The following is a 27,599-nucleotide window of genomic DNA, read 5'->3' as shown; positions in this document are numbered from 1 at the left end:
AGTGAGGCCAGGGATCAAACCCGCATCCTCATGGATACTAGTTGGGTTCATTACTGCTTAGCCACAATGGCAGCTCCTAAAAATTCTTTTTTTCTAATGCTTCTTTCTCTTCTTCAGTTGTAGGTGGTTAATACATTCTTTTTCACATTTATTTTTTTACACTAAAATATGTGAGATTTGGTTATCATAACCCCCAAATCACTATTGAAATTTCAGTTTAAAGAAACTGTCAGGGAGTTCCTGTTGTGGCATAGCAGAAACAAATACGACTAGTATCCATGAGGATGTGGGTTCAATCCCTGGCCTCACTCAGTAGGTCAAGGATCCTGTGTTGCCGTGAGCTGGGGTGTACGTCACCGACGTGGCTCAGATCTGGCGTTGGCTGTGGCTCTGGCGTAGACCGGCAGCTGCAGTTCTGATTCAGCCCCTAGTCTGGGAAGTTCCCTACGCTGCAGGTGCAGCCCTAAAAAGCAAAAAAAATAAAATAAAATAAAATAAAAATTAAAAAAAGAAACTGTAGGGAAAATATGTGCATTATATTTACCTCTATATGAATACAAAATTTTTTTCACACAAAAGTACTCCTGAGTTAACTGATTTGAATTCGTTCTACTAAATACCGGTAAACTTGCTCAGTCTTGGGGAGTACCTTTTTTTAAACCAGATTTACTCCAAAGACATAATTTTGTTTTAAACTCTAAGTATGATATTTTATATGCTTAAAATGATGAGAATGTGATAATCAGGGATGTTAATCTGAATTTTACAATAACCATTAGCAACTGGCATTAACACAAGCGCCCTAGTAAGAAACTCCAGGATCCTATTCTTTCATCTTTTATGCATCTGAAAACATGAGCGGATAATTTTAGAGATGAAAAAATACAAGCTAAGAGTATCTTAACCACATATAAATGTTTCAAGACAAGCAGTGTTCCATGTGACAGCTACTCCCTCCTCATCCCTTTTAACAGCCAGTCTTGTACACCTGTCTTTACAGTTTGGGAAAAGAAATTCTAAAGTACTTTTTTTTTTTTTTTTTTGCTTTTTAGGGCTGCACTTGTGGCATATGGCAGTTCCCAGGCTAGGGGTTGCATCAGAGCTGCAGCTGCCGGCCTGCGGCACAGCTACAGCAATGCCAGGGTGGAGACCTAGACCACAGCTCATGGCAACACTGGATCCTTAACCCCCTGAGCATGGAACCCACATCCTCATGGATACTAGTTGGATTTACAACCTGCTGAGCCACAATGGGAACTCCTAGAAATTCTAAAGTATTTCTGATTACACTCAAGAGTAATATATTAGTATTTATACTATATAATACAGTATAATAGTATTTGTACTGTACTGTAATAATATCGTATAATATATAATAGTATTTGTGCTCTATTATAATACATTAGTAATTATATTAAATGCTATGTGGGGGGCATTTCTTCTAGGCCTCCTAAATTTTACTTTTATACTTTTTTAAAAATTAAAAATGTATTGCTTATACACTAAAAATTTTTAAAAACCAATTAGAAATTCTTAATTTTTTTCTTCTGAGACAAAAAAGATGCGTAGTTTGGGTCAATGTTGAAAAGTCCTTTTAAAGAAGGTTTGTGAGGACAGCAAATACCACACGAGTGTGTGTTTTCTCCAGGGAAGTACACAAATGCATACCGTGTGTAAATTTTAATCTTGGTATGACCTTCCGAAATAGAAAAAAGCAAACTGCATAATCAACAGAAAACTGATTTTCTTTCCAGGATAACAAAAATTTTAATGGCTCTGGATGGACCAAGCTGGCGGGAGAAGCTGTTACGCATTCCTACTGTGCCCACATCCGCGCAGTTGCGAGCTTGGCAGCCTGTGGCGGAGCCACCCCCAGACCAAGGGGGCGATTCCTGCAGCCATCACCAGCCGGGCATCATAGGTAAAAGCATCCCATGATCATTTCTTTGGAGGGTGGTTGTGAGCTGTGCGTGTATTGTGACAGTAAAGCAGAAGGATGACTGAGTGAACTCAGGCATCAGGCCCGGGCTTAAATTAGCACCCTGTTCTCTAACTACAAAGTCTTAAAAGTTACTTCCCACTCTATACTCCAGTATCTTTGTGTATATGAAAGGGGGAGATGGGAATAACTGTCTCATGGAATTATTCTCAGGAATAAATGGAGATATGCTTATAAAATACTTAGCACATGTGCTGACTGTTTAAGCTTATAGTAGCCTCTTAATAAAGGTTAAGTTAGCATTGTTATTAAGAAAAAGAAGGAGTTCCCGTCATGGCTCAGTAGTTAATGAATCTGACTAGGAACCATGAGGTTGCAGGTTCGATCCCTGGCCTTGCTCAGTGGGTTAAGGATCTGGCATTGCCGTGAGCTGTGGTGTAGGTTGCAGATGCGGCTCGGATCCTGCGTTGCTATGGCTGTGGTGTAGGCCGGTGACTACAGCTCCAATTAGACCCCTAGCCTGGGAACCTCCACATGCCACAGGAGCAGCCCTAGAAAAGACAAAAATAAAAAAATAAAAAGAAGAAAAAGAATTAATTAGTATATAGCCCTCTACACACCATGTTAAGTGGCGAGGCTAGTGTAATAAGGTTGATGTGTTTGAAAGAGTAAAACAAGATAAAGCCCTACAGCATGTATCTGGCAGTACTTCCTTCCGCCTGCCAGTTGTTCCCATCCATACTTGCCTGCACCCCCAGGGCCCACCTCAGTACTTTGTGCAGTGTATTTATTTATTTATTTATTTATTTATTTATTTATTTTTGTCTTTTTGTCTTTTTGCTATTTCTTTGGGCTGCTCCCATGGCATATGGAGGTTCCCAGGCTAGGGGTCAAATCGGAGCTGTAGCCACTGGCCTACGCCAGAGCCACAGCAACGCGGGATCCGAGCCGCGTCTGCAACCTACACCACAGCTCACGGCAAAGCCAGATCGTTAACCCACTGAGCAAGGGCAGGGACCGAACCCACAACCTCATGGTTCCTAGTCGGATTCGTTAACCACTGCGCCACGACAGGAACTCCTGTGCAGTGTATTTATACATGTGGCTTCACTCTTGCGTTCTGCTTCAAAGCCACCGGAGGCCCCACTTCTGCCTGCTTAGGAACCCCATGTGTGTCTGGCTGGAGCTTCATCTTGCAGACACCTCAAGGTTCCATTCCTAGAAAGAAAATGCAGGAAACTTCTGTCAGGGCTTTTAGTCTTTTTTTTTTTTTTTTTTTCAGGACTGCACTCGCGGCCTCTGGACGTTCCCAGGCAAGGGGTCGAACCAGAGCCATCCTGAGTTTAGAGCCTGCCTGGGCTCTTTTGAGTTACCTGAACCAAAACATTCCTTACAGCTATAAATCAACAGATTCTCTGTTACTTGCAGCCAAAGTTTTCCAACATGCATAAAATATTAAAATTTGAAGTTTTAAATCTGTGTAGTAACTTTAGCCTGGAGTAACGGGATATAAAATAAAAATCCAAAACTTAAATTTTAAAATTTAATTTTACCTTTAAATTCTGTGATCTAAAAATCTTGATTAAAACAACAACAAAAAACTTCAAGGAGTTCCCACTATGACACAGAGGGTTAAGAACCTGACTGCAGAGGCATGGGTTTGATCCCCAGCTGGGAGCAGGGTATTTAAGGATCCAACACTTGCAAGTTTATAGGTAACAGTCATCCTTGGGACTCTGTTTGCAGATAACCGAAAACCCAACCCTTCATGGCCTAAGCAAAAAAAAAAAAAGTTGTTTATCGGTACCTCTTGAGTAAAAGACCACAGGTCGAGTGGCTGCAGGGAGGCCGAATTCAGGAGTCGGGCTTCTCTTTCAGCCCCTCCTCCTTGGCCTCTCACTTGCTCTGTGGGCTCCATTCTCAGACCATTTCTCCCCTCTTCTCATACAGTGGCAAAATGCCGCCTCCGTTTGTTCTCATGTTCCATGGGAAAGAACAAGAATTCCCTCACTAGGAGCTGCCACTAAAATCTCACCATTGCTCACTGGCTCTCACGGGGCCATCCTGACCAATATAATTATTGTGGCCAAGGGGATCTGATGTGCTGCTTAGTAAGATGAGGATTACCCCAAAAGGTAGGGCTTGGGTGGGATCCACCTTAACTAAACCACAAGAGCAGACAGCGGAGGAGGGGTGACGGTTCAGGGAAATTTGGAGTCCTGGAAAGATGTCTCCTTCAGGTTTTCATGGGTTGGTGTATTCATTTTTCATGAAATAATCCTAAACCAAACACTCCCGATTTGTATCTCCAGCAGAGAAAAGAAGGCATGCCAATACGGATAAAATGCTAGAATATCTTGTATTTTATTTTCTAATTTGAAAAAAAAATACCAGTGTCATAACGTTTTAAGCATTTCTACTTATAGCCAATGTATGTTTTTACTTTGTATATATATAAGTTTGGTTCCATTTGGACTTTAGCTCTGTATGGCATGTGGTCAAGTTCATTTCTAGGATACTGAAAATTTTGTAGAGCTGCTAACATGAATACTTTCTTTTTTGTGTGTGTGTCCCATAGATGAAAAAATGTTTACAACCCTTAAGGAAGAAGGAAATCAGTGTGTAAAGGACAAAAACTATAAAGATGCTCTCAGTAAATACAGTGCGTGCTTGAAGATTAACAGCAAGGACTGTGCCATTTATACAAACAGGCAAGTTCTTTGTAACTTTATATATTTCCTGTATGAATATTTTCAACCGTAACGTTAGACACGTGAATTGCCGAAATTGTTTCCCATGGTCCTGCGAATTTCTTTGACAAATTGTTTTAAGTGAGTGCTTTTTAAAGAGGTAGAGCCTTGGGAGAGACTGAGAACGGGACGTGTCTTGGAGCTGGGAGGTCGGACGTGGTCTCTGCTGAGGCTTCTGCGAGGCCATCGTGGCCCTGGCTCCTCACTGCAGCTGGTGCGGAGGCCTCAGCCTCGGCCTCCAGAGTGGAAGCAGGGATCAGTTGCCTTTCAAACTTTTCTCTTGAAGTGCTAAGGGAAGGGCCTGGCATCTTTTAGCACACAGCAGAAATGGGCAGATTGTTCTAGAACACTGCTCAGGTGCCATCTGTAACACATTGTGGTGTAAAAAGATAGTTCCGGAGACTATCATGATTTGGGGAGCAGAGAGAATATTCAGTGACCAGGAAGAATGAGGCATGGTTCCTGAAGAGGAGCGACTCAGCTTGAGTTTTCCTAGTGATTTCAGGTGACTTTTTTTTTTTTTGTCTTTTTTGTTTTTAGGGCTGCACCTGCGGCATATGGAGGTTCCCAAGCTAGGGGTCGAATTGGAGCTACAGCTGCCGGCCACAGCAACTCCAGATCTGAGCCACGTCTGTGACCTACACCACAGCTCACGGCAACGCCGGATGCTTAACACCCACTGAGCGAGACCAGGGATTGAACTCACAACCTTATGGTTCCTAGTCGGGTTCGTTAACTACTGAGCCACAGATGAGTTTTTTAAACTTAATCTCTTACCGCATTGTTTTTGCACACAAGGTAGTTGTCCACCCATCTCCTGCTCAGCCCTGTGGTCTGGGGCCTCAGGGCCTGCTCTGTCTTCCCTGGAGGCCCGCTCTGCCCTTGGCTGCGGTGCAGACAGCTGGCTCTCTCTTTCTCCCTCTACAAGAGGGCTCATCTCTCCCTGGTCTTCTCGGGATTCTAATCATGTAGGTCCCTTGCTCACTCAAACATCCTCTGGGCCACTTCAGCCTCGCCCCCTGCATTTACCACCTTCCAACTGTGTCCCCAAAGTCTGTCTCTGAGCCGCGGACCCGAGCACTTCCCTCTCTTCTGCACTTGCGACAGGATGGGTTGTCTTCCCTGACCGAGGCCTCCTGCCCCAGCCTGTCAGCAGCTCTTCCCAATTCCTTTCTGTCCACCCTCACCTGCAGTGCCTGCACTGGGCCGTCACCGTCTCTGCCCTGAGGCCTGCGGGGCCCTCCCAGGTGTCCCTGCCTGTGGTCTTGTTCCCTCTCCTCCAGGCTGCAGCTAGAGCCATCTTCCTACCACATGGTGAACATAGCCTCTGGTTTTTTTTTTTTTTTTTTTTTGCTTTTTAGGGCCGCACTTGCAGCATATGGAGGTTCCCAGGCTAGGGGTCGAATCAGAGCTGCGGCTGCCGGCCCACACCACAGCCACAGCAATGCCAGATCCGAGCCGCATCTTCAACATATATGCCGCAGCTCACAGCAGTGCTGGATCCATAAGCCAGAGTGAGGCCAGGGATCAACCCATGTCCTCTTGGAAACTAGTCAGGTTCTTAACCCACTGAGCCACAGTGGAAACTCCTTAGCCTCTATTTAAAAACTATCATGCTGGGGATAAAGCGCAGCCTCCTGCAGTGGTTCACAAGGCCCTTCCTGAGCTGGCCTCCCACTCTCCCAGCCCCATCCCTGCACCCCTGCCATTGGGCTCCCTTCTTAGTCCATCGGGAGCAGCGTATTCTCTCACTGTAGGACTCTACAGGTCCTGTGCCCTTGGCCTCCACTCTCCCCTGCCTGCATCTCGCCTCTCAGCCCTGAGCCCTGGTATTGGATGATTCTCACTCTGTGCTCTGGGCTTCAACTTAAATGTCACTTTTGAGTTCCTGTCATGGCACAGTGGAGACGAATCTGACTAGGAACCCTGAAGTTGCAGGTGCGGTCCCTGGCCTTGCTCAGTGGGGTAAAGATCCGGCGTTGCCGTGAGCTGTGGTGTAGGTCGAAGACGCGGCTCGGATCTTGCATTGCTGTGGCTGTGGTACAGGCCAGAAGCTACAGCTCTGATTAGGCCCCTAACCTGGGAAGCTCCATATGCCACAGGTGCAGCCGTAAAAAGACAAAAAAAAAAAGTCACTTCTGCTGGGAAGTCTTCCCTGACTCCTCCTTCCTCGCTTCAGCTCCACCAGCTCTGAGGAGAGTCTCAGCTCTGTGCTTCCAGAGCATCCTTTACAGATTTTATTGTGTTTGCTTCTTTTAACTACCTGTCTCTTCCCCTGGACCACAGCAGCCTCCTTGAGGGCCCAGACTGTATTTTGATTACAGTTGTATCCCCAGGGCCCTCATTACATGGATTGCCAGACAATGCCATAACTGGAGAAAAACGTTAGGTTTTAATCGCAACAGTTGTGGCATAGGCACAGATTTATTTCGCTCTTCTCTGGTTTCTGTTAGCTGTCCAAATTCATAGCTGTGTTGTCTTTACCTCTCCTGACGCTGAGTTCCATTACGTTGCACCAGAGCTCTCTGTTACTTGAAGCTGTGCCAGTTTGAAGAGGCGAAGCAGGACTGTGATCAGGCGCTTCAGATAGATCACGCGAACGTGAAAGCATGCTATAGACGTGCCCTGGCTCAGAAAGGACTCAAGGTGAGGAAATCTTCATTTTAACATGTCCGTTTCAGCTCTGAACCCATCACGTGGTTTTTCTTCATAAACATGAATCGTGGGCTTCAGGACGGGGAGTGACATCTTCCTGGGGCTTAATCCTCGTGCAGTGCTCACCAGTCCTAAAACCTTGGAAGGTGCCTCAGAGTTCCCCAAACTATGGTGTGGAGCTAGATCATTTCTAAGAACCCCGTCTAGCTCAAAAAGTATGATTCATTTCCCAGAGTTCCTGCCATGGCTCAGCAGAAACAATCTGACTAGTAACCATGAGGACGCAGGTTCGATCCCAGGCCTCGCTCAGTGGGTTAAGGATCTGGCGTTGCTGTGAGCTGTGGTGTAGGTCGCAAACGCGGCTTGGATCCTGTGTTGCTGTGTCTGTGGTGTAGGCCAGTGGCGACAGCTCCAATTTGATCCCTAGCCTGGGAAGAATCCATATGCTGTGGGTGCGGCCCCAAAAAGAAAAAACAAAGATTCATTTCCTGGTTTTCTCAGGAATGTTGTTAGTTGTCATAGGTCCACTATATGGGACAGGAGGGTTTACTACTGACTTACTGACAGCCACCAGCAGCGCCACTGGAGGAGGGCATCAGAATGGAAGTGGGAGTGTGGGAGGAGGGGATCAGATCAGAAGATGGAGGTTGGTAGAGAAATGTCAGAGGTTGGGAAGTTCATGGTGATTTGGGCCTTAAACTGGCCAGTGGTCAGTGTTAGGCTAGAGAGTGGCATTCTTCTCTAAGGAAACGTCACCATTATTTTCAAGGAAAGTGTGTGTAATTACACTTTGCTTTTTGCTGATTCTTCTGCATGGAAAACTTTTGTGAGTGTTCACATTTGTTGAAAATAACGTCATAAAAATCAGAACATACTGGGATATGGCATTTCCTGAAATGGTATTCTTAAAGAATCAATTTGCTTAAGGTTTAATACAGCGACATTCACACATTGTAAGTGTACAAGTCACTTTTTTTTTCTCTTTAAGGTTTTTTTTTAATTGAGATATAATTGATATATTAGTATAAGGTGTACAGCATAGTGGTTTAATATTTGTATGCTTGTGAAATGATCACAATATGTCCAGTTCACACATATTTATATATTTTTTTCTTGAGATGATAACTTTTTTTTTTTTTTTTGCTTTTTAGGGCCACACTCAAGGCATATGCAGGTTCCCAGGCTAGGGGTCTAATTGGAGCTACAGCTGCCAGCCTACACCACAGCCACGGCAACCCCAGATCCAAACCATGTCTATGACCTACACCACAGCTCATGGCAATGCCAGATCCTCAACCCACTGAGCAAGGCCAGGGATCCAACCTGCAACCTCATAGTTCCTAGTCAGATTCATTTCTGCTGCGCCACTACGGGAACTCCCGAGATGAGAACTTTTAGGATTTATTTTTTTTAGACTCTGAAATATATGATGCAGTATTATCTCTAGTCATCATGCTGCACACACATCTCCATGACTTACTTATTTTCTAAGTAGAATTTTGTCCCTTTTGAGCACCTTCAACCATTTTGCCCATCCTCCATCCCTTCTTCAGCTTCCCTCTGGCAACCACCAATCTGTCCTCTTTCTATGAGTTCAGATTGTTATTGGTGGGATTTGGGATGGGTTTGTGTGTGGGGGGGTGGGGTGGGGTGTGGATTCCACATATACCTGAGCTCACATGTACTTGTCTTTGACTAATTCTACTTAGCGTAATGCCCTCAAAGTCCATTGTGTTGCCACAAATGGCAGGATTGCCTTCTTTTTATTGCTGAATAATATTCTGTTGTGTAGATAAACCACATCTTCTTTATCCGTCCATTCACACTTAGGTTGCTTCTGTGTCTTGGCTATTATAAATAACGCTATCGTGAGCATGGGAGTGCAGATATCTTTTCATGTTTTCATTTCCATTGGATAAATACCCAGAAGTAGAATGGGTAGATCATATGGTAGTTGTATTTTTATTTTTTTGAGGCGCCTCCATAATGCGTTCCACAGTGGCTGCACCAGTTAACATTTTCCAGCATGGAGCACAAGGATTCCCTTTTCTCCGCATCCTCACCAGCCCTTGTTATCTCTTATTTTTTGATATTAGCTCTTCTAACAGGAGTGTGGTGATATCTCATTGTGATTTGGATTTGCATTTCCCTAATGATTAGGGATGTTGAGCACCTTTTCATGTACCTTTTGGCCATCTCTATGTATTCTCTATCCAGTTCCTCTGTCCACCTTTTTATTGGAGTATTATTTTTTCTAATATTGAGGTATTTGAGGTTTTTTTTTTTTTTTTTTGTCTTTTTAGAGCCACACCCGTGGCATATGGAGGTTCCCAGGCTAGGGATCTACTCAGAGCTGTTGCTGCTGGCCACAGCTACAGCCACAGCCACCCCAGATCCGAGCTGCATCTGCAACCTACACCATAGCTCACAGCAACGCCAGATCCTTAACCCACTGAGCAAGGCCAGGGATCGAAACTGCAACCTCATGGTTCCTAGTCGGATTCGTTTCCCCTGTGCCACGACAGGAACTCCTGTTTGAATTCTTTCTACATTTTAGATATTAACCCCTCATCAGGTACATGATTTGCAGATATTTTCTCCTACTTGGTATGTTGCCTTTTCATTTTGTTGTGGTTTCTTTTGCTCTGCAGAAGCTTTTTAGTTTGAAGTAGTCCCACTTATTTATTTTTACTTCTGTTGTCTTTGCTTTTGGAGAAATACAAAAAAATCACCACCAAAAGCAATGAAGGAACTTTTTACGACCTATGTTTTCTTCTAGGAGTTTTAAGTTTCAGGTCTTACATCTAAGACTTTAGTCCATTTTGACTTAATTATTGGTACAGCTAAGATAGCGGTCCAGTGTCATTCTTTTGCATGTGGTTGTCCAGTTTCTCCAGCACCATTGTTCAAAGAGACTATCCTTTCCTTGAGAGTTCTTGGCTCTCTTGTTTTAAATTAACTGACTGTAAGTGCACAGGTTTATTTCTGGGCTCTCTGTTCTGTTCCATTGTGTCTATTTTTATGGCAGCACCATACTGTTTTGATTGCCATAACTTTGTAATATCGTTTGAAGTCAGGGACCATGGTGGCTCCGGCTTCGTTCTTCTTTCTCTCTCAAGATCGCTTTTGCTACTTGGGGTCTTTTGTAATTCTATACAAAGTTTAGGATTGTTTTTCCTATTTCTGTGGAAAATGCCACTGGAATTTTGCTAGGGATTTCACTGAATATGTAGATCACTTTGGGCAGCCTGGACATTTTAATAATATGAATGCTTCCCATCCGTGAGCACAGAACATCTTTCCATTGATTTGTGTCATCTTCAGTTTCTTTCATCAGTGTCTTAGAGTTTTCAGTGTACAGGTCTTTTACCTCCTGAGTTAAATTTATTCCTAAGTATTTTATTCTTTTTAATGCAATTCTGTAAATGGGACTGTTCTCTTAATTTGGTTGTTGACTTTTTTTTTTTTGTCTTTTTGCCTTTTCTAGGGCATATCTGTGACATATGGAGGTTCCCAGGCTAGGGGTCTAATTGGAGCCACAGTCACCGGCCTATGCCAGAGCCACAGCAACACGGGATCCGAGCCATGTCTGTAGCCTACACCACAGCTCACAGCAACGCTGGATCCCCAACCCACTGGGCGAGGGCAGGGATCGAACCCGCAACCTCATGGTTCCTAGTCAGATTCATTAACCACTGTGCCATGACAGGAACTCCAGTCATTGACTTTTGAAGAATGAATATCCTCATGCCTCCACTGCCCCAAGAAAAGAACATTTGCATCTCTCCAGAGGGTTATCTCTGCCTGTTGCCCTTAATCTCACTCTTTTCACCCCCACCCCCAGGCAACCACTCATCTGGTTTCTGTCACTATAGAGTAGTTTGCCTCTTTTTGACATTGACAGATGCAGTCGTACAGAATATACACTACTCTTTGGCTTCTTTTGTTCAGCACAGCATCTGAGTTTTATTCATGTTGTGGAAATATCAGGAATTGCTCCTTTTATTGCTGAGTTGTATGAATATACCACCATTTTTTTTCTTTTTTTCTTTTTTTTTTTTTTGTCTTTTTGCCTTTCCTAGGGCCGTACCTGCGGCATATGGAGGTTCCCAGGCTAGGGGTCGAATCGGAGCTGTAGCTACCGGCCTACGCCAGAGCCACAGCAACACGGGATCCGAGCCGCGTCTGCAACCTACACCACAGCTCCTGGCCACGCTGGATCCTTAACCCATTGAGCAAGGCCAGGGATCGAACCCACAACCTCATGGTTCCTAGTCGGATTCGTTAACCACTGCGCCACGATGGGAACTCCCACCACCAGTGTGTTTTACATATTCGCCAGTTAATGGCATTTAGGTGTTTCCAGTTTGGGGCTATTATGAATGATGGTGCTGTGCATGCTTATGGGCATCTTTTAAGGACTGGTTCATGAACTGGTACAGCTGGAGGCCAGGGGCGGGTGGGAGTTGGGATGGAGAGAGATGGTCAGATTATGAGGGGCCCCAAGGCCGTGCTGGGGAGGCTTGATCCTGTAGGTGACGGGGTGGAGGGGTGGAGCCCAAAGGGTGGTAAAGGCTGAATGATGGATCAGATCTGGGGACAGTGTAGGTGGATCCCTGGGGCCCAGCATGGAGTAGGGAGACTGGTGAAAAGCCACCAAGCTGAGAAGCAGCTGCCTGAAGGAAAGTAATGGCAGAGGGACAAGAAGGAAGGTACATTAGTTTGCTAGGGCTGCTGTGACAAAGGACCACAGTTGCTGGTGTAAACCACAGAAATTTATTTCTCCTGGTCCTGAAGACCGGACGTCTGAGAGTAAGGTGTCGGCAGCATTGGTGCCTTCTGGGGACAGTCATGGAAGGATGTGTTCCAGGACCCTCCCCCAGGTGTCTTCTCCCTGTGTCTTCACTCGTCTTCTCTCTGTACCTGTATGTGTCCCAGGTTCCTCCTCTTAGAAGGACCCCAGTCGCATTGCCTTAGGGCCCATCCTCTCAAGCTCATTTTAACCTGATTGTCTCTGTAAAGAACCTTTCTCCAGATAGGTAACCTCCTGAGGCTCTGGGGGTTAGGACCACAGCAGGTGACTTTTCCTGGGGACACACTTCAGCCCATGACAGAAGGTGAGCTGAGGAATTAATGGAAGGTTGTTTGCTGGTAAAGTTGAGAGCCCGTGCCGAGCAGTAAAATGTTGGGGGGGAAGGAATGAAGGGGCTGCCTTCCAGGTTCCCGTCTTGGGTGCTGAGTGGTGCAGGCTGATCAGGGAGGGTGCCCAGCACGGTGGCGGAGGCTAGAGGGAAGAGTGTGGACCTTACTAAGTTTGAGTTGATTCTTTTCTTTCCATGCTCATTGTTGACAGGGAAGGAAATACCTAAAAATATATTCTGCAAAACCCAAGTTTTGTTGAGAGAGGGTGGTCATGTCTTTGTGTCCTGTATCAGACACAAAGAGTACAATCTGGGCGCCTGCAGTGATCAGGCTTTTCTAGATCCCAAATCCCCTCAGGCTGCCGTGGAGCCGCACCTGTACTGATGCTATTAGACGTGACCGCTTATCAGTGGGGCCTTGCAGCCCCCCCCCCCCCGCCCCCCGCACCCTGCATTCTCCCCTCCTCCCCTCCTTCTCTCCCCCCACCCTTCCATGTTTGTTATAAAGGATACAGATGAACAGCCAGGTGAAGAGGTGCATAGCGCAAGATCCAGAAGGGCCCCAAGCGCAGGAGCTTCTGCCCCATGGAAATGGGGGGGTGCCGCCCTCCCACTGCAGGTGAATGTGGGTGCCCCCCAGCTGCGCTGTACTCAGTACTCACAGCGCCCAGGCCACCTGACCCCTCCCTTTTTCGTTAGCGACAGCTTCGTTGGTGGACATCAAGCAGATTGCCCAGGCAGTATGTGGCACCATGAAGGGAGAGCGGCTTCTTGAAAATTTACTGCACTGTTTTTGAATGGAATGGGCTTGGGTACACGAGGTAGTTGTAATCTGCATGACTCAAGGGTTTATTTATGTCCAAAGTCTGCAGCAGACAGGTAGGTCTGCAACACCCTACTGGCTGCCTGACTCTTTGCACTCGTTGGTGTGATTCAAAGTCAGGTGTACCTAATGAGAGACCAGGCGTTTTCACTTCCTTGGAATGAAGTCTAGAAGTTGTATTATGATGCAGAAGGATAATCCCAAATTTGAGTCATCCTGTCCCATTAGGGTGGCAGGAGGAGGCCAGCAGCTTGTTTGCCCGGTTTGATTTCTTCTAGCTTGATTTCCATACCGTGTAGTTTGAGTTACGCACCAAGGGAACTTAATTTCAGGATCTTCCAAGGCTTCCACTGCTTATCAAAAGCATCAGAATTCTCACCTGGGTGGGCTTCCTCCAGGTGACCTGCAAGGAAGTGACACGGGGGCTCATGGGGAGCTGGGGCCTGCCTGGTAGCTCTCAGCTGAGCTCTGCTTTCTCACGTTTTTTTTTTTTTTTTTTTGCTTTTTAGGGCCACTCCCGCAGCATATGGAGCTTCCAGGCTAGGGGTCAAATCGGAGCTGTTGCTCCCGTCCTACACCACAGCCACAGCAACACCAGATCTGAGCCACGTCTATGACCTACACCACAGCTCATGGCAACACCAGATCCTTAACCCACTGAGCAAGGCCAGGGATCGAACCCGAAACCTCATGGTTCCTAGTCCGATTCGTTTCTGCTGGGCCATGACGGGAACTCCCGTCACGTATTTTTTTGTTTTCAAGCGGCTGTAATTCTTTTTTCCCCTGTGTGCTAGCTTTCCTTAATGTACACCTGTTCTTCACAAGAAAAGATAACTGATAACTGAACATTTTGCTTTTACTTACAATGTGTTTCATTGCAAGAGGACCACTCAAAGGCTAAGCTTTGGGAGCTCAGAGCTGGTGGACCTGGTGCCCACCTGGGGAATTTACAGCCGACTGGGGGTGCTAACAGGCCAAAAGATCAAAAAGAGTAATAAATAGCTCCTTAAAGTGATGGTTATTGTTGTTTAAGTATATCTTTTGATAGCAAATGTTATCATCACAAACACATACGATGATACTTTATTTTCTTCCCTTAGGTCATTAGCAACTTTTTTTTTTTCCTTTTATGGCCGAACTCACAGAATATAGAAGTTCCCCTGCCAAGGATCTGATCCGAGCCACATCTGCCACCTGCGAGCCACATCTGCCACCTGCGCTACAGCTGTCATTAGCAACTTAAGAGTGTTCTCCTTTTTGCCAGAGACGTGTTTTTCTCTCTGCTGGTTGCCCCCCACACACACACACGTGCACCCCCCATTCCCCCCACCCCTCATGGCTGGCTTTCCTTTCTGTCTTGTGTTCTCTGTCTCCAAGGAGGCACCGTCCCCCTTTGGTGTCCATCTCAATCCTTGCTTTTCTTCATTGCATAAATGAGAGTAAGTCACGCTTGCTTTATTTATTCATTTTATTTGTTTTCTTATTGTTTCCCTTCATGAGACATCTGCTTCAATGAGGGCGAGGGGGCCCGGCTGTCCTTTTCCCACAGTGTCCCGGCTCGGGGTGCTGGTGGCTGGTGGTGGTCTGACTACCTGTGTTGACCCGCAGCCCGGCCCCTCCTCTGCCCCACGCTGTCCCCACCCTTCCTGCTGTCCCGCCCTCTCTTCGCACTTGGCTGTCTCTGTTTTAACACTTTGCTAAGTGTATGGCTTGCTTTCTTGGGTTTCCTCCAACTAGACAGATTGCACAGGTGCAGCCCTAAAAAGACAATAAAATAAAAAAAAAATGGGACAATAAAAATATTTATAGGGCTATTGCGAGAGTAAAATAACAATACTTGCAAAATGCTGAGGATGGTGAGTTAGCGACGAATGAATGAATACTCCCTCTGCTTGCCCTGCTGCCCCACCTCTTTGCCTTTCGGAGGGAAATACCTGTCACGTGGTTGGTGTTGTGTTTTGTTTTTGTAGCAGGGTCAGCTGTGCCGTTGTGACACAGTGTTGCGTGGAGCTTTGTTAGTACTGCTGTGCTGTACTATGGTTTGTAAATAATTTACTTTAAAAAAACAAGAGCAGGTTAAGGTTATTCCCTTAAAACACACCCCTCTTGCTCCAGTATGTCGCTGGGTGGAGGGGGACGGGCTGTGGCATTACAGCCCGTCCCCCAGGAATGTCACAGAACCACCACCTTATTTTACCTGTGCTGCAGTGCCCACGGGGCATTGTGTAATGAATACTTGAGAGGTTTCACATCACTGGAATTCTTTGCCTCCCTCCCCGTATTCACTGTGGTTTAATCAAACATAGGTCCAGCCTGTAGTTCTAGAACATGGCCCGGCCCAGCGGCCTGTGATTCTGTGGCATCTGTCTGTACCGCCAGATTCCAGGCTGTGTTTCGTTAAGCTCAACCGCTCAGTGTACCATCTGCTTCTTTGTAGAATCAATGTTGACTCTAGGAGCCTATTTGAAAGTATACAACCTCGAAGGGTTTTATGGAACAGGATATTATGGTAACAGCTAACATTTGTCCAGCTCTTTTTTAAGGTTAAGCCTTTCAGATATTATTTTATTCATTTCTTACCTGCCACAGCCTAGTGAAGACTAGAGTAATGGTTTTGTGATCCCTATTTTCTTTCTTTTTTTTTTTTTTGTCTTTTTGCCTTTTCTAGGGCTGCTCCCGCGGCATATGGAGATTCCCAGGCTAGGGGTCTAATCGGAGCTGTAGCCACCGGCCTACACCAGAACCACAGCAACGCGGGATCCGAGCCATGTCTGCGACCTGCACCACAGCTCACGGCAATGGCAGATCCTTAACCCGCTGAGCAAGGTCAGGGATCGAACCCACCACCTCATGGTTCCTAGTCAGATTCGTCATGGTTCCTGCGCCACAATGGGAATTCCTGTGATCCCTATTTTCAAGATGCGAGAACTGAAACTCAGAAAGGTTAAGTGGGCTATTGTTCTTTTTACTGCGAGCAGGTGCTGCTGTTCTTTTGTTTATTCACTTAGCAGACAACACATGCCTGTGCGTGTTAGGGACTATGAACGTTGTGATACAGAAGTGAACTCGAGTCTGTGACTCTGGATTCAGTGCTGGCTCTTCTATAGAGGATGTCCTCCGTGTTAGGGGTTATAATATTGTAGCCCAAGAATTCCTCACAGGCCTGACTTTGTAAGCATGGTCCTGATAATGTGGCCGTTCCCACTCGGGCTCATCTGTGCCCCTTCTCCGTTTAGTTAAGAAAATTCTCTTCTCTGCCTTCCTACTTTTAGAATTATCAGAACAGTTTAAATGATCTCCATAAAGTTCTCCAACTAGACCCACGTATTGTTGAGGCGAAGATGGAGCTGGAAGAGGTCACCAGAATGCTTAATACTCAGGATACTGCAGCATCATTGAGCCCAGAAAAGGAGAGAAGGAAAATTGAGATTCAAGAGGTGCGTGTATTTGATGACCTTTGAAATTACTCTTTGGGGGATTCTGAGGACATATTGCTATGAAATTTAAAATTTTTTTTTTGTCTTTTTGCCATTTCTTGGGCCATTCCCACGGCATATGGAGGTTCCCAGGCTAGGGGTCAAATCAGAACTGTAGCCACCAGACTACACCACAGCCAGAGCAACTCAGGATCTGAGCCACATCTGCAGCCTACACCACAGCTCACAGCAACGCAGGATCCTTAACCCACTGAGCAAGGCCAGGGATCGAACCCGCAACCTCATGGTTCCTAGTCGGATTTGTTAACCACTGAGCCAAGACCAGAACTCCCGAATTTCTAAAATTTTGTGTTTATATTCTGACAGTCCTTGAAGACATTGTAACAGGTTATACTGACAAGGTTTTTCCTTTGTCGTGATAATGAGTCATTGCATTACCCACCTTGGGTCCAGGGAAGTTGAGATGTCTGCATCTTTTCTTCCTGGGTCCCTTCCCCCCCACATCTGGCCTGTGGTTTTATCACTTCCACTCCAGGTGGCCCTGGTAGTCTATGGCCATAGAGCTTGGCTTGCAGGTCGACCTGGAGAACCCCACAGGGCTGATTCAGTTTGAGGGGCCCTGCACACCATCCCCCATAGACATGTTCCCTGTTGATTCAGACGTTTAGTGTCCTGAAACAAGACCGGCCTCCTCAGGGGTCCGGGACTACCCCAGGATCAAACCTACCTACCTTTATGAATTTAGGTAACTACATGTCTTGCGCGGTAGCTTTTTTTTGCTTTGCCTTTAGTGAAGAACGTCAGCTCACAATTCCCGTGGGTTCATGAATGCTAGTATCAAGCCACCGATCATGTTACCTTTCCACCAAGAGTAAGAGGCTACCATGTGAAAGAAGCTCCAAAGGTTTCTCCCTCTAAGGAGGGAAGAAAAAAACTATTTTAAGAGAATTCAAAGATGTAAGTTCATTTCTCTGTTAACTGTAAGGAAATAAGTAAATGTAAAATACATCATGAAGGAGAGATACAAAATTGTTACAGGTCTTTTACACAGTTTTTATTCATGGAAAATTATAAAAATTTTATTGTGATATTTTCAATGTCAAAAAATTTTTAAACTAAAAAATACCTTGATGAATTGGTACTCACACCTTAAAACTTTTCTTCTTGGAGTTCCCTGGTGGCCTGGCAGTTAAGGATCCAGCTGTCACTGCTGTGGCTTGGGTTCTATCCCTGGCTGGGGACCTTCTATATGCTGCAGGTGCAACCCCCCAAAAAAAATTCTTAAAAAGTAGATTTTATGATTCATTACAGGTTGTATATTTTTCACTTAGAATGTGATTAAAATATAGTCAATGTGTGTTTTTCAGTTCCTTCCCATTTTAATAAAGGTGACTTCAGGAGTTCCCATTATGGCTCAGTGATAATGAACCCAGCTAGTATCCATGAGGTTGCGGGTTTGATCCCTGCCCTTGCTGAGTGGGTTAAGGATCTGGCATTGCTATGAGCTGTGGTGTAGGTCGCAGATATAGCTCGGATCCCACATTGCTGTGGCTGTGGCGTAGGCTGGCAGCTGCAGCTCCACTTCAGCCCCTAGCCTGGGAACTTGCCTCTGCCACAGGTTCAGCCCTTGGAGAAAAAAAAAAAAAAAAGTAACTTGGAATGTGTGCAGTGGCTGTTGTTTGTGTCACAGTAATTTTTTTTCTCCTGAAGGTGAATGAAGGCCATAAAGAAGAGCCTGAAAGGACCTCGGAGGAGATCGCCACAGACTGCCTTGCTTCTGAGAAGGGGGACACGAGCAACGGGCCACGGGAATTTTATGAAAAATTATCGATCACCAAGCCTAACAACGCCTACGAATTTGGTCAGGTTATAAACGCCATCAGCACGAGGAAAGATAAAGAAGCCTGTGCGCACCTGTTATCCATCACGGAACCGAAAGATCTGCCAGTGCTGCTGAGCAACAAACTTGAAGGGGATGCATTCATCCTCCTCATTCAGTCTCTGAAAACCCATCTTATTGAGAAAGATCCCTCTTTGGTGTATCAGCATCTTCTGTATCTGAGTAAAGCAGAAAGGTTTAAGGTCAGTGGCCACATGTCTTATTCACAGAGATTGAATTGTTGTTTAGGGTTTTTAGACCCTGAAAATCTCTGCTACCTAATTTTTCTCTTCTTTCAGATGACGTTGACTCTCATTAGGAAGGGCCAAGAGGAGCAGATCCAGCAGCTCTTTGATGACCTCTCAGACACCCCAAGCAAACACTTCACCTTGGAAGATGTACAGGCCCTCAAAAGGCAGTATGAGTCTTAAGTCAAGATTACTGTTAGATTGGCTTCCAGGCATGAATGTGTTCCAGCCTGCTAATGAGATGGTATGGCAATAGAGTTGCGTGGATAAAACCTGCCTTAGAAAAGATCCCTTGGTCTGGACTCTAAAATATTTTTACTTATTTTTATACATAGAACACATATATTCTACAATCTCCTTTTTATTCGCTGTAAATATTTTCCTATATACCAGAGCTAACATCTTTATATTTAATAATAAGTATGTTTGGAACTTGTTAAAATACATTTTAATTTATATTATACATTTTCTTTCCATAGCTTGTTAAAAATTTATGTTTCTTTGGGTTCTAGAGTCCTCTTAAGTCTGATAGAAGTCTTTTTCTTGAAAATTTATTTTTAAAAGTGAAAATCACTACCCGTGATTCTTACATCACCTTTATTTTCCTGCTGAGATAGTATAAACCCCATTTTATACTACTGGTGGACTAGAGTCCACAAAGATGAAATGCAGCAATATGAAATGATTATTAAATGAGTTGTGATTATTTAGAGCTATAAGAGGAACTTATTTTTGTCTAAAATGGAAGTATTGCCTGATAATTAAGAGCAGAAATTGCCAAAAATTCTACCACTTTTTAACTAGATTTTTAAAAGCTAATTTCCCTTATGGATTGCTGACATAAGTGATAACAAAACCACTGCTATATAAAAGCAACTAAACCTGCATTTCTCTTTAAACTGTCACTTCCTCGTTTTCCTCCATGTTCTATGTCTTCTGTCTCTTTTTTTTTCCCCTCCTTTAAGCATGATCAGACTTACTCCCTCCGTGTAGAAGGGAAAGTGAAGACCGGATCGTATGGAGAGGTCCCTTGTTAACTGGGTCAAAGCCCAAGAGTTTCTTACAATAAAACATTCAGGTCTCTGTCACTGTGCTGTCATTTATTCCTTTAGTCTTTGGTCAGTTTTTTTTTTTTCTGGAACATTTTTCTATTCTTTAGACTTGCTGATGAAAGATGACTGTCATGTTTATTTTGACCATATCCATTATTATTTTATATAATATTTTATAGTTACAATATATGTGTATATTTTTCTTTTTAGGGCCGCATCTGCAGCATATGGAAATTCCCAGGCTACAGATCAAATCGGAGCTGCAGCTGCCAGCCTACATCACAGCCACAGCCAAGCTGGATCTGAGCCGCATCTGCGACCTATGCCACAGCTGGGGACAATGCCAGATCCTTAACCCACTGAGCGAGGCCAGGGATCGAACCCACCTCTTCATGCATGGATAAACCAGTCAGGTTCTTAACCCTCTGAGCCACAATGGGAACTTCTAGAATATATTTTAAAGTATTGCAGGGAAATGGTTTCACACTGTGCCATTTTTCTTTTAAACTATTCTTTCCTAAGTTCATAGATGACATCTACTGTAATGAGTATTTAACGCTAGTCCTCAAGCAAGCAAACTATTTTGCCCCTTGTTAATGATACTAAGTTTTTGTACAAGTAAATGATGAAGTGTTAGTAACTTTATAGGAGGAAAAATAAAAAGGAAACGTTCTCTTTCGTTGACAATCACATACCCAGTAGGAGCTGCACAGACATCTTCTCCTGGAGGAGGTGGGAAGCAGTGAGTCAGTGCCAGGCCATTCCTATTGTTGGGGTCCCTCCTGGCAGAACCTCTTTCCCCCACAGCAGTACCCAGAGCTTTGGGGTGGGACCTTCATGACTGAAGGAAGGGAAGAGAAAGTAAAGGCAAGAGATAAAACTATCAAGGGCATTAAAGGAGCACAGTTCCTGCCGACTGCTTCAGGACCCACACGAGGTCTGCCTGCAAGCCTCGGGGAGTAGCCCACTCAGCGATCTCCCCATTGGGCCTGTGGGTGCCCAACATCCCAAGTGCTAAACCCATACCTGCTCCCATTCCGTGGCCGGATCCTTCTGCATCTCCCGAGTGTGGCAGTGAGAGCAGGCCCAGTGGTTGGAGCAGCTCAGGAAAATGGACTAGAGTCCATGAGTAAGGGAGGAATTACAACTGGAGCTATGCCACCATCTTCTGGAAAACAAAAGAGAGGTTTCCAGCAGCCAGCCTGGGGAGTTCTAAGGAGAGGAAACATAAAAGGTTGAGAATTCTGCCCCAAGACAGAACAAGACGAGTGGAACAGGTCTACCCATTCAAAACTGAGCAAACCCCTGATGTGGCAACACCAGGGATCCGCATCCCAGCTGAGGGCAGCCAGTCAAGATTTTAGGAGGGGTCTGCTACGTCACATGCAAAAACAGCTATGGAGAAATATAGGAAACATGAAAAAACAAGAAAATATGTCACCCCAGAAGATATCAATAATTCCCCAACACCTGAGCTGAAAGCCACAGGATACTGTGATTTAGCAGATAAAAAATTCAGACTTGCTGTCTTGAGGAAACTCAATAAACAATAACAAGCAGCAAAGACTGTCATTATGTAATGATAAAGAGGTTTGGTAAACAAGATAAAACAATCATAAAGATGTGTGCATTCAATATAGGAGCAACTAAATATAAGCCTTAGGGGGTATTTATCCTTGGGATACAAGGATGGTTCAACATACACAAGTCAATAAATGTTATACACCACATTAATAGAATGAAAGAAATGTCACAGAAAATGCATATAACAAAATGCAGCATCTTTTCCACAACAGATTGGATATGGAAGGAATATACCTCAACAAAATAAAGGGCAGATGTGGCAAGCCCTCAGCAAACATGCTCAACAGTGAAAAATTGAGTTTTTCTTCTAAGATCAGGAATAAGACAAGGATGCCCCCTCTTACCATTCTTATTCAATATTAGCATTCTAAGTCCTCACTAGAGCAGTTAGGCAAGACAGTGAAAGAAAATCTATCCAAATCAGAAAGGAAGAAGTAAAATTTTCATTTGCAAAGAGATGATACAGTCAGCCCTCTGCACCCATGGGTGTCAGTGGAGGTTCTTGAAATCAGTCTCCTGCAGATACCAAGGGATGACCATATTGAAAATCTCAAAATCTCAACCAAAAAACTGTTAGACGTAATCAATGAATTTAGTAGGATACAAAATCATCACACACAAGTCAGCTGCATTTCTGTACACTAACAATGAAACATCTGAAAAATAAAACTATCCCATTCCCAATAGCATCAAAATACCAGGAATAGATTTAATCAATGAAGTAAAAGATCTGTACAAGGAAAACTACAAGACTGTTGAAAGAAACCAAAGACGATGCAGACAAATGGAAAGATATCTAATGCTTATGAATTGGAAGGATTGATACTGTTAAAATGTCCATTTCTACCCAAGCCATCTATAGAGTCAATGTTATTCCTATCAATATTCAAATGACATTTTTCACAGAAATAGAAAAAAAATCCTAAATATTTGTATGGAACCACAAAAGACCCCAAATAACAAAATTATGAGAAGAGCAAATCTGGAAGCATCATACTTCCTGGTTTCAAACTATACCACAGACCATAGTATTTAAAACAGTATGGGACTGGTATAAAAATAGATACACAGAATGGAACAGAGTAGAGACCCCAGAATTAAACCCCCACATATATGGTCAACTAATATTAAGGGAACCAAAAATACCCAATGGGGAAAGGATAGTCTCTTCAACAAATGGTATATGGAAAACTGGATAAACAAATGCAGAAGAAAGAAACGATTCCTTTTATACTCACAAAAATTCACTCAAAATGGATCAAAGATTTTTAAGATCGGATACTGTAAAACTTCTAGAAGAAAACAAAGAGCTTCCTGATATTGGTCTTGGCAATGATTTTTTGGTCTATGACACCAAAAACATATGACAAAGGCAAAAAATTAACAAGTGGGACTACATCAAACCAAAAAGCTTCTGCACAGAAAAAGAAACCAACAAAATGGAAAAGCAGCCTACAGAATGGGAGCAAATACTTGGCAGGGCATACGTACCAAATAAAGAGTTAATACCAAAGAGTTAATAACCAAAACACAAAGAATTCATACTATTCAAAACTCATACCGGTTTAAAAAATGATTGGAGACACTAGACATTTTCCCAAAGATATCCAAATGGCCAATGGGGACACAAAAAATACTCAACATCCCTAAGCATCGGGGAAATGCATATCTAAACCCCAGTGAAGGGAGTTCCCACTGTGGCTCAGCAGGTCACGAACCCAACTAGTATCCATGAGGATGCAGGTTCAATCCCTGGCCTCGCTCAGTGAGTTAAGGATCCAGCACTGCCATGAGCTGTAGGGTAGGTCACAGATGTGGCTCAAATCTGGAGATGCTGTAGGTGTGGCCCTAAAAAACAACCAAACAAAAAACCAAAATAACGAAAAAAACCCACAATGAGATATCATCTCACACTGGTTAGAATGGCTATCTTTAAAGAGACAAGAGACTTACCGCTAATGGGAATGTAAATTGGTGCAGCCACTATGAAAAACAATATGAAACTTCCTCAAAAAATTAACAATAGAACTACTATGTGATCTAGCAATTCCACTTCCGGGTATACACCCAAAAGAAATGAAAACAAGATATCAAAGAAATACATACATCCCCATGTGTATTGCAGCAGCATTCACAACAGCCAGGATATGGAAACAAAGTGCCCATCAACTGACAAATAGTTAAAGAAGATATAGAATATATATACACAAAGGAATATTACTTAGCCATGAGAATGGAGGAAATCCTGCCATTTGTGACATCACAGATGGACCTTAAGGATATTATACTAAGTGACATTAAGTCAGAGACTAATGTGTAGGCTATCACGTATATGTGGAATCTTAAAGATGAACTCACAAAACAGAGCATAAAATGGTGGATACCGGGGGGTTGGAGGTGGAGGAACAGAAGAGATGTTAAGGGTACAAGCTAACAACGATTACACAAGTAAGTCCTGGAGATCTAACGCACAGTATAGTGATTGTAGACAATATTATAAACATCAGACTTAATAATAAACTAGATCTTAATTATTCCCACCATAAAGAAATGATAATTACGTGATGTGGTAAAGAGGCTAGCCAGCACTACAGCAGCAATCATATCGCGGTAGATAAATGTATCAAATAACATGGTGCACACTGTAAAACTCAGACAATGTTGTGCGTCAAATATATTTCAATTAAAATAATTGCAGGTGATTTTTTTTTTTTTAGCTCCACTTTGTGCCGGGGACTCTGTGTAGTTTATCACACATTATTTAATAAGTCTCTTACAGATGAGGAAACCATGGCACAAAGAAAAATTAAACACGGACAGGGAGTTCCCATTGTGGCACAGTGGAAACATATCCTGCTAGGAACCATGAGGTTGGATTCAATCCCTGGCCTCAGTGGGTTAAGGATCCGGTGTTGCCATGAGCTGTGGTGTAGGTCGAAGACATGGAATGGATTGCTGTGGCTGTGGCTGTGGCTGTGACTGTGGCCGGCAGCTATAGCTCTGATTCAGCCCATAGCCTGGGAACATCCATATGCCGCAGGTGCAGCCCTAAAAAGAAAAAAGAAGAAAAAGAAAAAAGAAAAATTAAACACAGAATTTAAATTAAATTCTTATACATTAACAAGGATTACAGATGTAGAAACAGTCCAAGAATCAAACCTAGGAAGTCTTTCTTTCAAACTGATATGCATTGTGCTGTATAATGGAAAATATTACATATATGAATGGAAAAACGAGTAAAGTGCCTGGCCTTTGAGAGTTACAACTTACTAGTTCCTGCTGTGGTGCAGTCGGGTAATGATCCAGCCTGTTTCTTTGAAGGCACCAGTTCCATTCCTGGGGCCCAGCACAGTGGGTTAAGGATCCGGTGTTGCTGGTCCAGCTTGGATTGAATCCCTGACCTGGTAACTTCCATATGGCACGGCTGTGGCCGAAAAAGAAAAAAAAAAGAGAGGCAGAGCTTACCCAGGCAATGGATGTGTAAATTACCAATCTTGATACACCGATAGAGGTATTTAGGGTGATTACACAGAGAAAGAGGAGTACCCAGCCCTGCCTATGAGAGGGTTAGGAAAGGTTTCAAGGAGTTAATTTTGCAGCTTGAGTGCCATGTGGGGAAGAGAAAAGGATGTGCCAGGCAGAGGAGACAGGAGACGCACGGGTATCGAGAGGCATCTTGATTGAAGGTGCACGTTGAATGAAAGGGTGAAATAGCTGGGCGTGTTCGGGGAACTGCTTCGTGTGATAAGCCTGCAGGAATGATAGTTGGATAATAGAAAGCGGCATGCTGCATATAAAATAGCAAAGATGCCAGAGGTTTAATTGCACAGCCAGTTCCTTTCTGAGTCAGGCATTGCTGCTCTTAACCAATACTCGGTTTTCTTCCACTTCTGGGCATACACAAAACGGTATTTTTCAGCCTCTTTGTGATTGGCTAGAGCCAGGTGATCACTTCTGCCAATAGGGTAGAGGTAGAAGCCATCTGTCACTTCTGGGCCAGTTAGTGGGTGACAAGATGTGACCCTTCCATCAGCCTGGTTCTTCTCAGGGTTGGTCTGAAGCAGAGTCTTGCTAATCTGCATTGGACAGAGAGCATGAACAAGAAACAGCTTTTTTTTAGTGTTAAGCCACTGAGATGTTGGATTTTTTGTAATTATATCCAAAGACTTACCTTCTATATCTCTGCTATTTTAAGCCCTTAAATCTTTCATAGGCGCCTGACCTGTGACGCCAACTTCAAACAGTTTGTCTCCACATGGATCTCTCATCACTACAAGTGGAATAGCCCCCAACCTGAACTCTCTTCCCTCAAACTCGGGCTTCACTTGTTTGGTGAAAGGCACAGAATTCATACACTGGCCTAAGCCAGAAACTTGGGCTTCACTTAGACTTTTCTTGCTCTCTCGGACTCCACAGCCAATATTCCGTCAAGGCAAATTGTTTGGTTACTAATATGGCGCAACAATTTTTGGTTACTCAACATCGACTGCTTTTGCACAGGATGTTTCCCTGTTCCAAATACTCTTCTTTCCCAGGCCAGGGATTAAATCCATGCTACAGCAGTAACCCAAGCCATGGCAGTGACAACACTGGGTCCTTAGCCCACTGCACTACAAGGGGACTCCCTTAGTCATCTTTTAAAATCCAGTTCAGGAGTTCCCGTTGCACAGCAGAGACTAATTCGACTAGGAACCATGAGGATGCCAGTTCGATCCCTGGCCTTGCTCAGTGGGTTAAGGATCTGGCGTTGCCATGAGCTGTGGTGTAGGTCACAGACATGGCTTGGATCTGGTGTGGCTGTGGCTGTGGCTAGGCTGGCAGCTGTAGCTCCAACTCAACCCCCAGCCTGGGAACCTCCATATGCCGCAAGTGTGGCCCTAAGAAAAAAAATTAATAAATAGAATGAAATAAAATCCAGTTCAAAGGTCTAGAGGCCTTTCCTCACATGCCTTGGTGAGTTGGCTAATCTTTTTATTCTCCTGATGCCATGTACAGAGCTCTGTCATAGCTCTGTCCACTGTTGTGGTGTTTTGAGTTAATCTGTCTATGGAAGAACATGTCTGGTTTAGTTCTGTTCCCCATCTTGCTCAGCAAAACACCTGGCACAATAGAGAAAAAAAATATCTTTTTTTTTAGGGCTGCACCTGCAGCATATGGAGGTTCCCAGGCTAGGGGTTGAATCAGAGCTGCAGCTGCCAGCCTGCACCACAGCCACAGCAGCAGGGGATCAGAGCTACATTTGCAACCTACACCACAGTTCACGGCAACCCTGGATCCTTAACCCAATGAGAAAGGCCAGGGATCAAACCTGCATCCTCATGGATACTAGTCAGGTTCTCAACCCGCTGAGCCACAATGGGAACTCTGAGACTCAGAAAATCTTCACTGAATGAATGAGGAGCATTATTAACTTAATAATTATATTTTAGGGTACACATATTACTTAAAGTATTTCAGCACTTGTTCTATCTGATGGGTTGCTATAAATCACACACCCAGAAGTAGAAAAGTCTCAGAGTAATTCTATACAAGCTGAGGGTAATTTATCATCAAGGTTTGACTCATGCCTTAGGGACATTTTAAGTGGTTTCTAGACTAAGAGAGAAGGACAAAGTATTAAAACAGAAAAGGAGGGGCAAAAACAAAGGCTCTTAAATTAAAACTGTACATGAAAATACTTAGGTGTATAAAAACACTCAAGCAAATACAGTCACAAAGTGTGCCTCTTTTTAAATGCTTAGTAGTCACCATCTGGGCTGACAATCACATTTGTTGTGGAATAACCCGTAAAAATACTTTTTAAGCTATATACAACCAAGAGACTATCGTTATTTCTAGTTCATGGAACTTGAAATCTAGGGTTCCACATGTCCTAACCGTGGACCAGGAGTTAATGTCCAGCCTCTGCAGTTGTTACAGGATCCCGTGGTCCAAGGCCCTGGCCACCCTCAGCCTTCTGACCTTAACACAAGCTGAGGCCATCCCATCACGCTGTTCTAATCAGCTTCCCTTCCTCTGAGCTCACCACTGCATTTCCTCTGTTCCTCCTCTCTTCCAGAAAGCGGTATCCCATCCCCTCTCCAAGGACTTT

General features: G+C 44.2%; 1 protein-coding gene and 1 long non-coding RNA gene across 6 annotated transcripts in view; one reads left to right on the top strand and one right to left on the bottom strand.

Annotated features, from left to right (window-relative positions):
- The window catches only part of SPAG1 (sperm associated antigen 1), a 97,781-nt gene extending 77,821 nt beyond the window's left edge, over positions 1-19,960 (top strand). For all 3 annotated transcript variants that reach the window (XM_047783524.1, XM_047783525.1, XM_047783526.1), the window contains 6 exons: positions 1,755-1,921; positions 4,518-4,650; positions 7,209-7,335; positions 16,581-16,745; positions 18,456-18,827; positions 18,924-19,960. In XM_047783524.1, the coding sequence (XP_047639480.1) occupies positions 1,755-1,921; positions 4,518-4,650; positions 7,209-7,335; positions 16,581-16,745; positions 18,456-18,827; positions 18,924-19,055 (1,096 nt within the window). In that variant the 3' untranslated portion in view covers positions 19,056-19,960. The remainder of the gene's footprint in view (positions 1-1,754; positions 1,922-4,517; positions 4,651-7,208; positions 7,336-16,580; positions 16,746-18,455; positions 18,828-18,923) is intronic.
- Positions 14,764-22,758, bottom strand: LOC125129142 (uncharacterized). Of its 3 annotated transcripts, none has more exons than XR_007135422.1 (5): positions 20,951-22,758; positions 20,620-20,765; positions 18,660-18,803; positions 17,188-17,659; positions 14,764-15,066 (listed from the first exon to the last, which is right to left on the bottom strand). It is a non-coding gene; the product is annotated as an uncharacterized LOC125129142 (long non-coding RNA). The 3 variants fall into 3 exon arrangements; XR_007135423.1 differs by lacking the exon at positions 14,764-15,066 and having other exon boundaries at positions 17,055-17,326; positions 17,477-17,659; XR_007135421.1 differs by lacking the exon at positions 14,764-15,066 and having other exon boundaries at positions 17,055-17,659.
- Between the last annotated feature and the right edge of the window lie 4,841 nt (positions 22,759-27,599).

The sequence above is a fragment of the Phacochoerus africanus genome, chromosome 6 (assembly GCF_016906955.1).
Source record: "Phacochoerus africanus isolate WHEZ1 chromosome 6, ROS_Pafr_v1, whole genome shotgun sequence".
Lineage (NCBI taxonomy): Eukaryota > Metazoa > Chordata > Mammalia > Artiodactyla > Suidae > Phacochoerus > Phacochoerus africanus.
This window is presented reverse-complemented; position numbering and strand designations above follow the sequence as displayed.